The sequence below is a fragment of the Phyllosticta citriasiana genome (assembly GCF_038021145.1).
Source record: "Phyllosticta citriasiana strain CBS 120426 chromosome Unknown IWZ02scaffold_4, whole genome shotgun sequence".
NCBI lineage: Eukaryota > Fungi > Ascomycota > Dothideomycetes > Botryosphaeriales > Phyllostictaceae > Phyllosticta > Phyllosticta citriasiana.
The window spans coordinates 481,521-492,653 of NW_027117281.1; the positions used below are offsets into that span (position 1 = coordinate 481,521).

Consider the following 11,133-nt stretch of genomic DNA (forward strand, 5'->3'; position numbering starts at 1 on the left):
TTGGATGCTCCCCAACCAGAATCTTTCAAGTCTGGTACCACGAACGCTTCTGTTTCAACCGCCGTACTCTTTGTGTTGTGCATGTTGACTGTTTCCACATTCGTAGATGGGGTAGCGTGTATTTGCTGCAACGTAAGCCGACCGTGTGGCAGGGTAAGACATTAGCAATGATGACGGTCCGAAAGCAAAAGCAAAAGCAGGAGAGCATGGTCCCACGTCGAAATGGCTGTTTGAAATACTGCCGCGCGGTGTAACAAGCCAGGTTAAGAGCTGTGGCGCACACGCGGTTTGAAGAGTGCGGGCCTGGTTAGGCGCAGGGGCGAGATCAGGGACACCGGCACCGCCCAGTGCGGGAAATGGAAAATCAAAAATTGGTGTCACTTGGGATCGAGATGTCATCGAAGATCGAGAAACAGTTGGTGGAAAAGTTGGAATCGTGTGGCGCCGTCAACGGGTCCAGCGAATGTGAGCGGCGGGATGATGTCACCATGAGAGCACCATGAGTACATGCCAAACTGGGAGCAAACAACAACCTCTTACATCATTGCGCCTGCTTCATTCTCACGCGGGGTACAAGAGAGCTGCAGTCCTTCTCTGCTACAGCTGACATCTTTCTTCACACCAATCCTCTCGTCACACTATCTCGAATCACTCCGTCTCCTCCAAAAACACCAACACTTTTACCACTCCAAAACACCAACCACAACATGTCTGCCATCAGAGACGAGAACGCAACCAAGGGCGTCTCCAACCAGCCCGGCGAGTTCAGCTCGCGTGTTCCTCCTTCGGAACCTCTCGAGACTGGCGGCGTAAGTACCCCTGCTTTACCCCTGTTACATTGACCCCTCATTTACCTTCTCCCCTTGATGAATCACTCAAGCTTACACTCAATCCAGCACAAGCCCGGCGTCCTAGCTTCCGAGAACGACCGCGCCCCCGAATTCCACGCACAAGCATACCCACCTGGCTCAGCACCAACATCAAAGACGTACGAGCCGAACCCTGACCCCGCCGACACGGCAACGGGTTCCGCACACGCATCCGCCGCCGACACGATCCCCGGATCCACGAGCGCCTCCGTCCACACCGGCCTGGGCCACCCCGGTGCAGGCCAGACGAGCTCCGAACTCCGCCACGACGGCCAGAAGCACCGTGACCACCAGCGCGGCGGCCTGGCCGGCCTGGCACAGGGCGGCATCGTCGGCAACAAGGGCGAGGCAGTGTGCGGCAAGGTTCCCGGCTTCGAGAGCCAGAGAGGGCTGGACAAGGAGCTCGGCGATGGATCTGCAAGCGTGGGACAGAGGGGCAATACGGGAGGTCCGGCTGCGGAGGAGAGATTCCCGGTGTCGAGTGAGCAGCTGGCCTCTGAGAGGCAGTAGATTGGATAAGACCTGAGAGGCAATGAGAAGGGAAGGCAGGCAGTGGCGACTCGCCTACGAGTTATGAATGCATGAATTTCATCTGCCGATTTCTTGAACTGTTTCATCGCTTTGCTGTTCGTGATTTACCAATGCAAAAAATCAGTGCTCGTGAGCCAATCCGTCCGAAAAATCCATCAAATAACGCTCCATAATCACCATGGCATCCATTGTGCCAGAAGCAGGTGCTCCCATGGATCACATAACGTACTGATGTCGAATTCAAGCCGTCTCGTCAACGAGGGGGCTCCGTCATCAGGGGTTGCCGACTTCTCGGCTCGGCTCGAATCGAATCCGTCAATCCGTCCATCGCATCTGCTCAGTATTTGTTTCGGCGCGGGCGTAGTCTCCTCCAGCGGCGTAGCGACCTGGTCAACCTATGCAGCGCACGCAAAAGCAGACGCGTCAGCCGAGGAATGAGACTGTTGGTGGGAGAAGGCGAGGAAAAGGGTAGTTTAGCAGGCACTGAGACTGTTGATCTCCTCCACAACGTCGATGCAGCCAAACGACAGCCAACAGCGTCGCTCGCGGAAGCGCGGAATCGACAAAAGCGAACAATTAAGCAAGCAGGCAACCAGCAAGGCGTCAACAACACAACACAATCAATACCTCGAAGGCGCCATATTCCTGAGCGGCTGGACCGAGACATGCGTCTCCTTCCTGACACCGCCGCTCTCTTCATCTTTGGCGGCAGCGGCTGCAGCAACATCAGTGCTGCTATTCTCCGTGTCGGAGCGCGAGTTGGGGCCCAGGTGCATGCTCATTTCGACGACGGAGCTCGTCTCCTGCCACTGCTGCTTGCGGTGCTTGTGCGCGTGCCACTTGTCGACGACCCATCCGAGCACCGCGCCCACCAGCATGATGGCTTGCAGCAGGAAGACGACGAGGGACGTATAGTGGGCGAATTTCTGCACGGGGAGACGGCATTAGCACGTGCTCAAATTCGTAGGAGATTTGATGGGTTGGGGAAGGGGAAGTGGTGATGTGATGCATACCGACTCAGCACACAGCCGCGCAAACTGGTGGTTGCTCACGCCGCTCGGCACGACCGCGTCGACGTTCAGTGGCCGCTGGTTCTTGAGCTTGCAGGTCCACGTCTGAATCGTTTCGGTGCGCGGGCTGACGTGGTTGAGGACGTGGACGTAAATGACAATGGAGAGGGAGACCGAAGCCGACGGCAGCGTCAACAGAATGCTTGTAAAGGCGAAGTGCGTGGGTCGTTTGGGGAGATTGAGCTACACATGAGCGCAAGGCCCCAGATTGAGGCGCAGCCGATTAGCTACCTGGTCCTGCTTCTTCTTCAAGGGTGGTTCTGCTTGTGTCGGACCGCCCGAGTGGTGAGACTGCAAAGTGTCGCATCTGGTGTTTTTCGGCTTACCTTGGGCACGAAGCATAAGATGATGAAGCCGAGCGTCGTCACGGTTGAGAGAGCGGCCGACCCGATCAGCGAATTTGTTCCCCGCACGTTGAAGTGCTCGTTCCATAGTGGGAGCCACCAGGGATTGGTGCCAGATTGCCCGCGGTAGGCTTGGAGCGTGTGGCCTGCCGTCCCCATGATGGCGACGCTTAGGCAAAATATGAGCGCTGCGAGAAACACTTGCGCCATCTGAAACCCTGAGAGCTTCATTTTGTCAAATTTTTGCGAAGAAATAAAGGAGTAAAAAATGTATCTCCAAAATTCCGAGTGAAAGTTGAACAGAATTGAAATTGCACAGAATCAACAGTGCCTGGATATGACGAAAGGAAAGTCGTTTGGGAAGCGAATGCTCAGCACAGCGATGATATCCGTCGATGGTCGCTGGGGCTCTGTGTCGTTTATACGGTCCTCATTCTCGTTGACCTCTCACCGCGCTCACACCAGCGGCTAAGTGAGCGCGGGATGCGCCACAACACCTGCAAGTCGGAATATTTGACAGGGCGCCAAACAAAAAAGACCGCATCCAGAAACCCAGAATAGATTATGACCCTTTTCCAGTGATCAATTCGGGTCGAAAATGGCGCCAAATTGCCGGGGTCGCCGTCAAGCCTTGTGCTGAGCGCCAAACGATCCTCTCGCCGTCGAATCAAGCTTCAGGGACGCGGGATGACAGCATTCGCGAGCTGCAGGGGCTTTCCTGTGAAACGCATGCGAGCGATTGCGACCAAGGAACTGTATTTTCCTGCGTTGCTATTTGAAGACCGCAGTCCTGACCAAGCGCTTGCAAGAAAGCGGTCCGAGGCTCTGATTGGTGGGTTGCTCACGATGAGTGGGCGCTTGTCCGGCCTTGTGTGCGACCCATGCGGTCTCGAGTAGTTTGAGCACCACAATGCGGATGAGGGCTTCAAAGATCCGAGGGAGCGCTTGGATGACTAGACCAAGGAGGATAGGGCTGGCGGTTCCAAAGTGTGGGGTGTGGGCCGAAAATACCTCGAATGCCAACGACTCAAAAAGCAATGACTCCAATGAGAACGTATCGGCACTTTCGCCTTTTCGCCAGCCGTAGGTCAGTTGAAACACTGATCGTTTGCATTTCGAGACTGACAAATGTCAAAGGGATACATTCGCAGCGATTTAGAGTTGGCCTGCCAGGCTTCCACCAAAAGACCATTTACTCCGTCCAGCGGCTGCTTTATTCTTCCCCTTGCGCAAAGGATTCTCCTTCTCCCATCGCTCGTCTTCCTTAAATGCTTCGATGGCAGCATCTAGGTAGTAGTCGTGTTGCTTGAGGTAGAGCAGAGCAATGTCATACCTGGATGCATTGTAAGCGATACTCTTGATGAATGGGAAATTCACCTACTCGGCAACTTTACAAGCGACCATCCACCGCCGTACTTTGGCCTTTCGGGCTTCTTCCTCTTCACCCTCGACCGGGCGCGGGCTCAGGCTAACGCCACTCTTGTAGTATTCTCCTGGTATCAGAACAGTGCGTCGGCCGACAAGCAAATGGTCCGCGAATATGTTGTTTGTTTTCCTAAGCGCATTCACCGGTACACCGTACGCTAGGGAAAGGGAGGCAACGGTGTCGATGTCTGGGTCTACAAAATGTAGGACATCGGGGGCGTGCTCCTCACTTGACTTGGTCTGCGGCGCATCTATGGAATCACTCGGAGAGTATGGCGGAGGCCTTTCGTTCATCTCCACGGGAGCCAGAGTTGCGTGAGAAGGCCTGGGCGACGCGGGTGGCGAGTACGCTGGCGGATCTCGAAGACCTTGGGGAAGAGAAGACGGTAAGGATGACACTTGACAGAAAGGACAATAGGTAGCAAATCGCGGGTTGTCGGTCATGCAGCGCGCACAGATGGCGCGTCCGCAACAGTCAAGCCGACGTTCATGCTGAGCTGGCTTCTCCGTCTTCTCGTCGTAGGTGGGAGGGATGCTGGAGAGGAGGGACGCGCAGGTGCAGCAAGCTTCAGTAGACATGTTGATGATGGTGAGTGTGGAGCAGAGCAAAGGCCGCGGTTATCCAAAATGTTGGAGATGGTTCAAGGCGAAGTCGCTAGCGACGCGTTAAATGAACTGGACCCTCGTCCGAGGACCAAGTAGTTGACATCACTAGCTGTGTAGCTGCGGTAGGATAGGCAGCTGTGAGGTTGTGGCCGGTGCTTGGACATGGCTCGTGGAGGATGATTGATGCCCTGGGTCATTTTGCCTCACATTTATCAGACTTGGGGAATCAGGAGTGACTTTTGAGAGAGCCTCCATGGATCTCGTTGAAAATGCTCCAACATCAGCTCAATCGTCCACAGCAAAGGCGTAGAAAGACAAGAGAGCATTGGGGAGAGACCGGCCACGTCTTTTCTAGTCAGACAGCCCAATGCGGAGCAACACGGCAGACCGGGAGATCTCTTATCGCTATCTTAGCACCGACGCTCGGGCCTTGCTAAGCGAGCGCACCGCGAAAATGATCTCGCGATGCAAACTTCAACTTCGCGCCGCCGATAACCTACGACCAGCACGCTTCGACAACCCCATCCCGTCCTCTTCGAGGTATGTCTTATTTCGCAATGGGAGTGCCCTTCAGGTAGCCAGGAGGAAGCAATCATAGCCGGCCGGGCTGGATATGCCCAGGCGCGCGCCTTGATACGCTTCCCCCTTCGCGATGCGAGCTGAAGAACCCTTTTGGTCTCGTTACCTAGGGGCACTCTTTGCGCTCTGGGGCTGCTGAAGGCTAATGTTTCTCTCCGCTTGCAGATACCTCAGTTAGCCAAGAGCCACTCGAGAATCTCTTGCAACCGTCAAAATGGTCAAGACCAGCGTGCTCAACGACGCCCTCAACGCCATCAACAATGCCGAGAAGGCCGGCAAGCGTCAGGTCCTGATCAGGCCCTCGTCCAAGGTCATCGTAAAGTTCCTCCAGGTCATGCAAAAGCACGGTACGTACCAATTCGGCACACATCTCTTTGCATTTTCTTTATAATCGGGTTGATAACTAGCCACTGGTTGAGAATGCCCCACAACCATTGGCCTTTAAGTGCCCGAAAGATGGAATCTGCGAAGATCTTACACGTTCTCTGATTCTCCGTGATTTTCAACGTTTAATCTTTCGCAACAAACCGCTAACAACTCGATTGCAGGCTACATTGGCGAGTTCGAGGAGGTCGACGACCACCGCAACGGCAAGATCGTCGTCCAGCTCAACGGCCGCATCAACAAGACCGGCGTCATCAGCCCCCGCTACAACGTCCAGCTCCGCGACCTCGAGAAGTGGGTCGTCAAGCTCCTTCCCTCGCGTCAATTCGGCTGCATCGTCCTCACCACCTCTGCCGGTATCATGGACCACGAGGAGGCCAGGAGGAAGCACGTTGCTGGCAAGATTCTTGGTTTCTTCTACTAGAATGTTGGCTAGCTCCAGGGGGCTGGGAAAAAAGGATATCAAGGGGGTCAAAAAAAGCATAAGGATCGGTGAACGCGTGCCAGTATTGCGTCAAGCGCATCGAATTCTGAAATAGAAATGCAACCCACATTACGACCGAACTCAGGCCGTTCACTCCATTAATTTCAAGTTCTCTTGAATTCTCTGCTCAAGTGACGTCAAGCCTTAAACGGTTGGCCTAAAACCCGTAGCCTCTCATCCGCCAGAAATCGGTAAATGATCGAGCCATCCATGACTTACTCATTCTAATTTAACTGGTAAAGTGTAAAAGCGTGGTGTTGAACCGAGGCAGTGCTTCGCTCTCTCCTTTGGCTTTAGCCGGAACAATACCATCTGCTCCGCCGAGACAGATCAACACTAAACACCAAGACAAACCCCCGACAGGTGCAAGATGGTCCTAGAAACCATATACGTTGTGCGGCACGGAGTAAGTCACCCAGCACATTTATTCATGCTTCAGCCCTACAGAGCCAGCAGATCGACAGGACCCTAGTCCCCGCATCCAGCCCAGGGCCGCGGACTCGCGATGCCTGCGACCTGCGAGTTTACTTAACAGGCCCTTATAACCGCAAAGAATACCATAGATTAACCGTCATCGCATTTTATAGTTTCGCATGAACTGGGTTGTTAACCCTAACACCGGCGAATACAAGTCCAACATTATAACGACACCGACGGGCATCCCTTCAGACCCAGCGCTTGCTAGTTATGGCGAGCACCAAGCAGCGGAGTTGGCCGAGAAGCTACTATCGCTAGACCCTCCCATCGACGCCATCTATTCTAGTCCCTTCTACCGCTGCCTGCAAACGTTAAAGCCCACGGCCGAGAAATTGTTTGGTGAAGGAGGTCGACTGGCCGGCCAGGACATCAAGGTTGAGAACGGTCTTGGGTATGTGGCAGCCCTTGTCTACAACGAAGCACAGCGCGCGAACGCTTCAAGGTCGCGCACGCCTCAGGGCACGAATGCTCTAGAGGCGCGCACGGCATGGCGCAGGACACGAATGCTCCAGGATCGCGCACACCTCAGGGCTCGAATGCTCCAAGGTCGCGCACGCCTCAAAACACGAATGCTCCAGAAGCGCGGACGCGTCAGGACACGAATGCTCCGGGATCGCGAACAAGACCATGAAGAACATATTGGATCATGTGCTAATGAGCATGCCGACACAGTGAATTCTACGGCCTCGCCCGCTTCGACCACCCCTCCCCAGCGCCGCTCGCCGTCCTCTCGACGCACTTCCCCACGCTGCTGGACGAGGACTACAACCCGCTGCTGGTGCCGTCGACCAACGGCGAGTCGATCCCAGACCTGCACGACCGCATCGCATACACGCTGCACCGCATCATCGAGGAGCTGGACGCCGACCCGCGCGGTCCGCGCACGCTGCTCATCTGCACCCACGCCGCCAGCATGATTGCCATCGGCCGCACGCTGACGGGCCGCATGCCGCCCGACGAGGGCGAAGAGGACTTCAAGTGCTTCACCTGCGCGCTGAGCCGCTTCGACCGCCGCGGCACCGCCGGCCAGATCGACGTCGAGAGGTGGGACGTTAGCAAGCCGCACGACATTCCCCGCGTGCCGTGGAGGGATGGCCGCGGCGTCGGTGGCGGATGGGACTGCACCGTCAACGGCGACTGCAGCTTCTTGAGCGGCGGCGAGGAGAGAGGCTGGTGAGTTTGATATCCTTCTTCTGTTGTGTGGTTTGAGTACCGTTTGCTGATGGCGTCATAGGAAATTCTCCGGCGACGAGGCTTTCTTGACTGATCCCAATGCGTTCAATGACAAGATAAACACGGGCGAGCCGATCCCGTCCACCAGCTCCGCAGCAGACGCCTCCAAGTTGTGAGCGGAAGTTTGTCTTGTGACAACAGGATGCGGCGTTGAAAATGGCATGGCTTCACCTTTTCCGGCACGGAGTGATACCTCGGAGGCTACGAGGAGCAGAGCATAGATGGGTACGGGAACAGACTTGTCTTCGTTTTGATAGTACATACACTTGACCCGCAGGTGCTCCAACAAGCAGCCGCAAATGCACTTCTACACTTCACCACATCCATACTCGGCTTGCCATCTCGTAGATTTGGGCAGCGACCTGTCACTACTGGCGCAGGATCGCAGAGTCCAATTGGTCGAATCGATTTTTTAGCAACGTGATATCGTAGACCTCGAGTGAGGTGAAAAAAGCGCATGTGTTGCCCATGCATCCATCCGACCTCAAAAGACTCTCGAAACACCGACTCTAGGTCCCGTAAACCCCCATTTTGTCCGCTTCATTTCCCGAACCACCCCACGAAAACCGTTTAAGCAGTGATGGCCTGGCGGACACGGAGACCACGCTGCCTGGAGTTGAGGCGAGCCTCCTCACGGTGGACAACCTGAGGGGACTTCTGGACGACCTCCTCGCCCTCGGTGAGGATCAGCTCGATGTGGCAGGGGTTGGACATGTAGGGGTTGATCTGAAATTTTGTCAGTTCCGTAGCTTGCGTTTTCCCCGAATTTGCCCAACATACGCGACCGTGCGCACGGTAAGTGCGCCTCCTCTGCTTAGGGGCCTGGTTGACCTGGATGTGCTTGACGATGAGGTTGCTGGTGTCGAGGCCCTTGGTGTCGGCGTTGGCCTCAGCGTTCTTGAGGAGACCGAGAAGGAACTCGGCGGACTTGACGGGCCAGCGGGCCTTGGAGACACCGAACTGCTTGCCTGTTGTTGCGCCGTCTCAGTAATTGTCCATGTTTTTGATTGTGTCCCATTTCCATTTCCCATGACCGAAGCCAACGATAAAATTCCCATTCTGCCAGCAGACAAGACTCACCCTGAGCGCAGCGGCCAGTGCTGCCAGCGTACCTCCTCATGGGGACGGCCTCAGCCTTCTCGGTGACATTCTCGAGGTACTTGGTGGCACGGTCGAGCTTCCAGCCGTTGATGGCCTGGGCGGTTTCCCGGGTGTTCTTGAAGGAGACGCGGAGGTAGGAACCACGAGCGCGAGCGCTCTTTGCGGAGTCGATGTGGGTGGCAGCGTAGCGGACCTAGAAATGGAGAGCCTGCGTTAGCTCTCGTGCGCTTGATTGTGTGTCGTCGTCGCTCAGAAATTGCGGGCTCTGAAGCTCAAGCGATTCGCGGGCCGGGAGTGCTCACCATCGTGGCGGTCGGGTGTCGATAGGTCCTGTGGGATTGACGGGGTGGTTGGTCGTCTCGCTGAGCAGAGGCGAGGTAGGTCGTCGGTGTTGCGATTTTTGCCCGGGCGGCGGACCGTGGGCGCTAGGGCCAAGACTCGCTTAGGCTAGCACGGCGGGCAGGAGCTGCGGCTCCGTCAAGAACTTTTTCCATAGCCAAGCTTCGACCATCGCGAAGTCCCCAACATCGATCGCTGCTCGCTCGCTCTCGTCTTTGAGCTCTTCCGACGCGAGTTTCTCCCTTTCAAATCCTAAAAATGGCATTTACCCCAAGAGGCGGACGTGGTGCCCCCCGCGGTGGTGCTGGAGCCCGTGGAGGACGCGGCGCTCCGCGTGGAGGCGGTCGCGGCGGTGCTAGAGGTACGATTCTCTCTTGTTTATTCTCGCCGTTTTGTCCTGCACGCCGCATTCATCTTGATCGATTCACAGTAGAAATGAATTTTTCAGGACTCATGGCTGACTATTTGCAGGCGGCTTTGGCGGCGGACGTGGTGGTCCCGCTCGCGGTGGCCGTGGCGGTCCCAGAGGCGGCGCGCGTGGTGGACGTGGAGGCGGCAAGCCTGGTGCCAGGGGTGAGTTGATTCTATAAGTACGGTGTGAGAGGAGGTGCTAATTGCCGACTAGGTGGTGCCAAGGTCATCGTCGAGCCCCACAGGCACGAGGGTGTCTTCGTCGGTCGCGGCAAGGAAGACTTGCTCTTGACCAAGAACTTGACTCCCGGCGAGAGCGTTTACGGCGAGAAGCGCATCCAAATTCCCAACGCCGGCGCTGAGAATGCCACCGGTGCCAACGGCGAGGCGAGCACGACCGAGTACAGAGTGTGGAACCCTTTCAGGTCAAAGTTGGCGGCCGGTATCCTTGGTGGAATGGCTGGTAAGAAGGAAACAACAACAGATCTGCCAAATTGTAGGGCTAATGAAGACAGATATCTACATGAAGCCTGGCAGCAAGGTGCTTTACCTTGGTGCTGCCTCCGGAACCAGTGTTTCGCACGTTGCTGACATTGTTGGCCCCACTGGTAAGTCATTCTGCCGAGACTCAGACATCCATGATATTGACTTTGACTAGGTACTGTCTACGCTGTCGAGTTCTCCCACCGTTCTGGACGTGACCTTGTCAACATGGCCACTCACCGCACCAATGTCATTCCTATTGTCGAGGACGCCCGTCACCCCCTCAAGTACCGCATGCTGGTCTCTATGGTCGACGCCATCTTTGCCGACGTTGCCCAGCCCGACCAGGCCCGTATCGTCGGTCTGAACGCCCACTTGTTCCTCAAGCATGGTGGTGGTGTTATGGTCTCTATCAAGGCCAACTGCATCGACAGCACAGCGCCCGCCGAGCAGGTCTTTGCCCGCGAGGTCCAGAAGCTCCGTGAGGAGCGCATCAAGCCCAAGGAGCAGCTCACCCTTGAGCCCTTCGAGAGAGATCACGCCATGGTCAGCGCTGTCTACCAGCGTCACGGTTGATTGCGGTGATTGATTCGTCTTCCTGGGTATCGGATTTCTTTAAAAGGGCTAATCAGCATGACGCATCGCAAAAGTGTCGTACTCGGAGGCTGCGGTTTCCTGGCCATGGGGCATTGATTTTTTTCACCAGGGTGTAAAGTTGGCTCTAGGAGTTCAGGGCGTTAAAGTGGTGAATGAGCTACGCTGGCTGTATCGAATCTGAAGCCAATTTCCTCTGCCAG

At 55.9% G+C, this 11,133-nt stretch overlaps 7 protein-coding genes across 7 annotated transcripts; 4 read left to right on the forward strand and 3 right to left on the reverse strand.

Annotated features, from left to right (window-relative positions):
- Positions 1-707: 707 nt before the first annotated feature.
- IWZ02DRAFT_431388 (uncharacterized protein) lies at positions 708-1,379 on the forward strand (the record flags this gene model as incomplete). The annotated part of the gene is made up of 2 exons (XM_066766159.1): positions 708-809; positions 897-1,379. The coding sequence occupies 2 exons, from the start codon at positions 708-710 to the stop codon at positions 1,377-1,379; spliced, it is 585 nt and encodes a 194-aa protein (XP_066624380.1).
- Positions 1,380-2,020: 641 nt separating this feature from the next.
- On the reverse strand, positions 2,021-3,045 carry IWZ02DRAFT_431389 (uncharacterized protein; the record flags this gene model as incomplete). Its single annotated transcript, XM_066766160.1, has 4 exons — positions 2,021-2,326; positions 2,414-2,653; positions 2,702-2,761; positions 2,797-3,045. 4 exons carry the CDS (start codon positions 3,043-3,045, stop codon positions 2,021-2,023), a joined length of 855 nt encoding a protein of 284 aa, XP_066624381.1.
- A 795-nt stretch (positions 3,046-3,840) lies between these two features.
- IWZ02DRAFT_201423 (uncharacterized protein) lies at positions 3,841-4,966 on the reverse strand. The gene is made up of 2 exons (XM_066762573.1): positions 4,196-4,966; positions 3,841-4,147 (listed from the first exon to the last, which is right to left on the reverse strand). The coding sequence occupies exons 1-2, from the start codon at positions 4,816-4,818 to the stop codon at positions 3,970-3,972; spliced, it is 801 nt and encodes a 266-aa protein (XP_066624382.1). The 5' UTR covers positions 4,819-4,966; the 3' UTR covers positions 3,841-3,969.
- A 672-nt stretch (positions 4,967-5,638) lies between these two features.
- Positions 5,639-6,232, forward strand: IWZ02DRAFT_373889 (40S ribosomal protein uS8; the record flags this gene model as incomplete). The annotated part of the gene is made up of 2 exons (XM_066764730.1): positions 5,639-5,771; positions 5,973-6,232. The coding sequence occupies 2 exons, from the start codon at positions 5,639-5,641 to the stop codon at positions 6,230-6,232; spliced, it is 393 nt and encodes a 130-aa protein (XP_066624383.1).
- Positions 6,233-6,595: 363 nt separating this feature from the next.
- On the forward strand, positions 6,596-8,239 carry IWZ02DRAFT_446108 (histidine phosphatase superfamily). The gene is made up of 4 exons (XM_066767206.1): positions 6,596-6,698; positions 6,880-7,160; positions 7,442-7,942; positions 8,004-8,239. The coding sequence occupies exons 1-4, from the start codon at positions 6,663-6,665 to the stop codon at positions 8,116-8,118; spliced, it is 933 nt and encodes a 310-aa protein (XP_066624384.1). The 5' UTR covers positions 6,596-6,662; the 3' UTR covers positions 8,119-8,239.
- IWZ02DRAFT_446112 (60S ribosomal protein uL22) lies at positions 8,240-9,485 on the reverse strand. Its single transcript, XM_066767207.1, has 4 exons — positions 9,406-9,485; positions 9,083-9,296; positions 8,783-8,970; positions 8,240-8,728 (listed from the first exon to the last, which is right to left on the reverse strand). The coding sequence occupies exons 1-4, from the start codon at positions 9,406-9,408 to the stop codon at positions 8,573-8,575; spliced, it is 561 nt and encodes a 186-aa protein (XP_066624385.1). The 5' UTR covers positions 9,409-9,485; the 3' UTR covers positions 8,240-8,572.
- A 215-nt stretch (positions 9,486-9,700) lies between these two features.
- On the forward strand, positions 9,701-10,912 carry IWZ02DRAFT_374671 (Fibrillarin-domain-containing protein; the record flags this gene model as incomplete). Its single annotated transcript, XM_066764774.1, has 5 exons — positions 9,701-9,803; positions 9,914-10,015; positions 10,047-10,316; positions 10,369-10,461; positions 10,512-10,912. 5 exons carry the CDS (start codon positions 9,701-9,703, stop codon positions 10,910-10,912), a joined length of 969 nt encoding a protein of 322 aa, XP_066624386.1.
- Between the last annotated feature and the right edge of the window lie 221 nt (positions 10,913-11,133).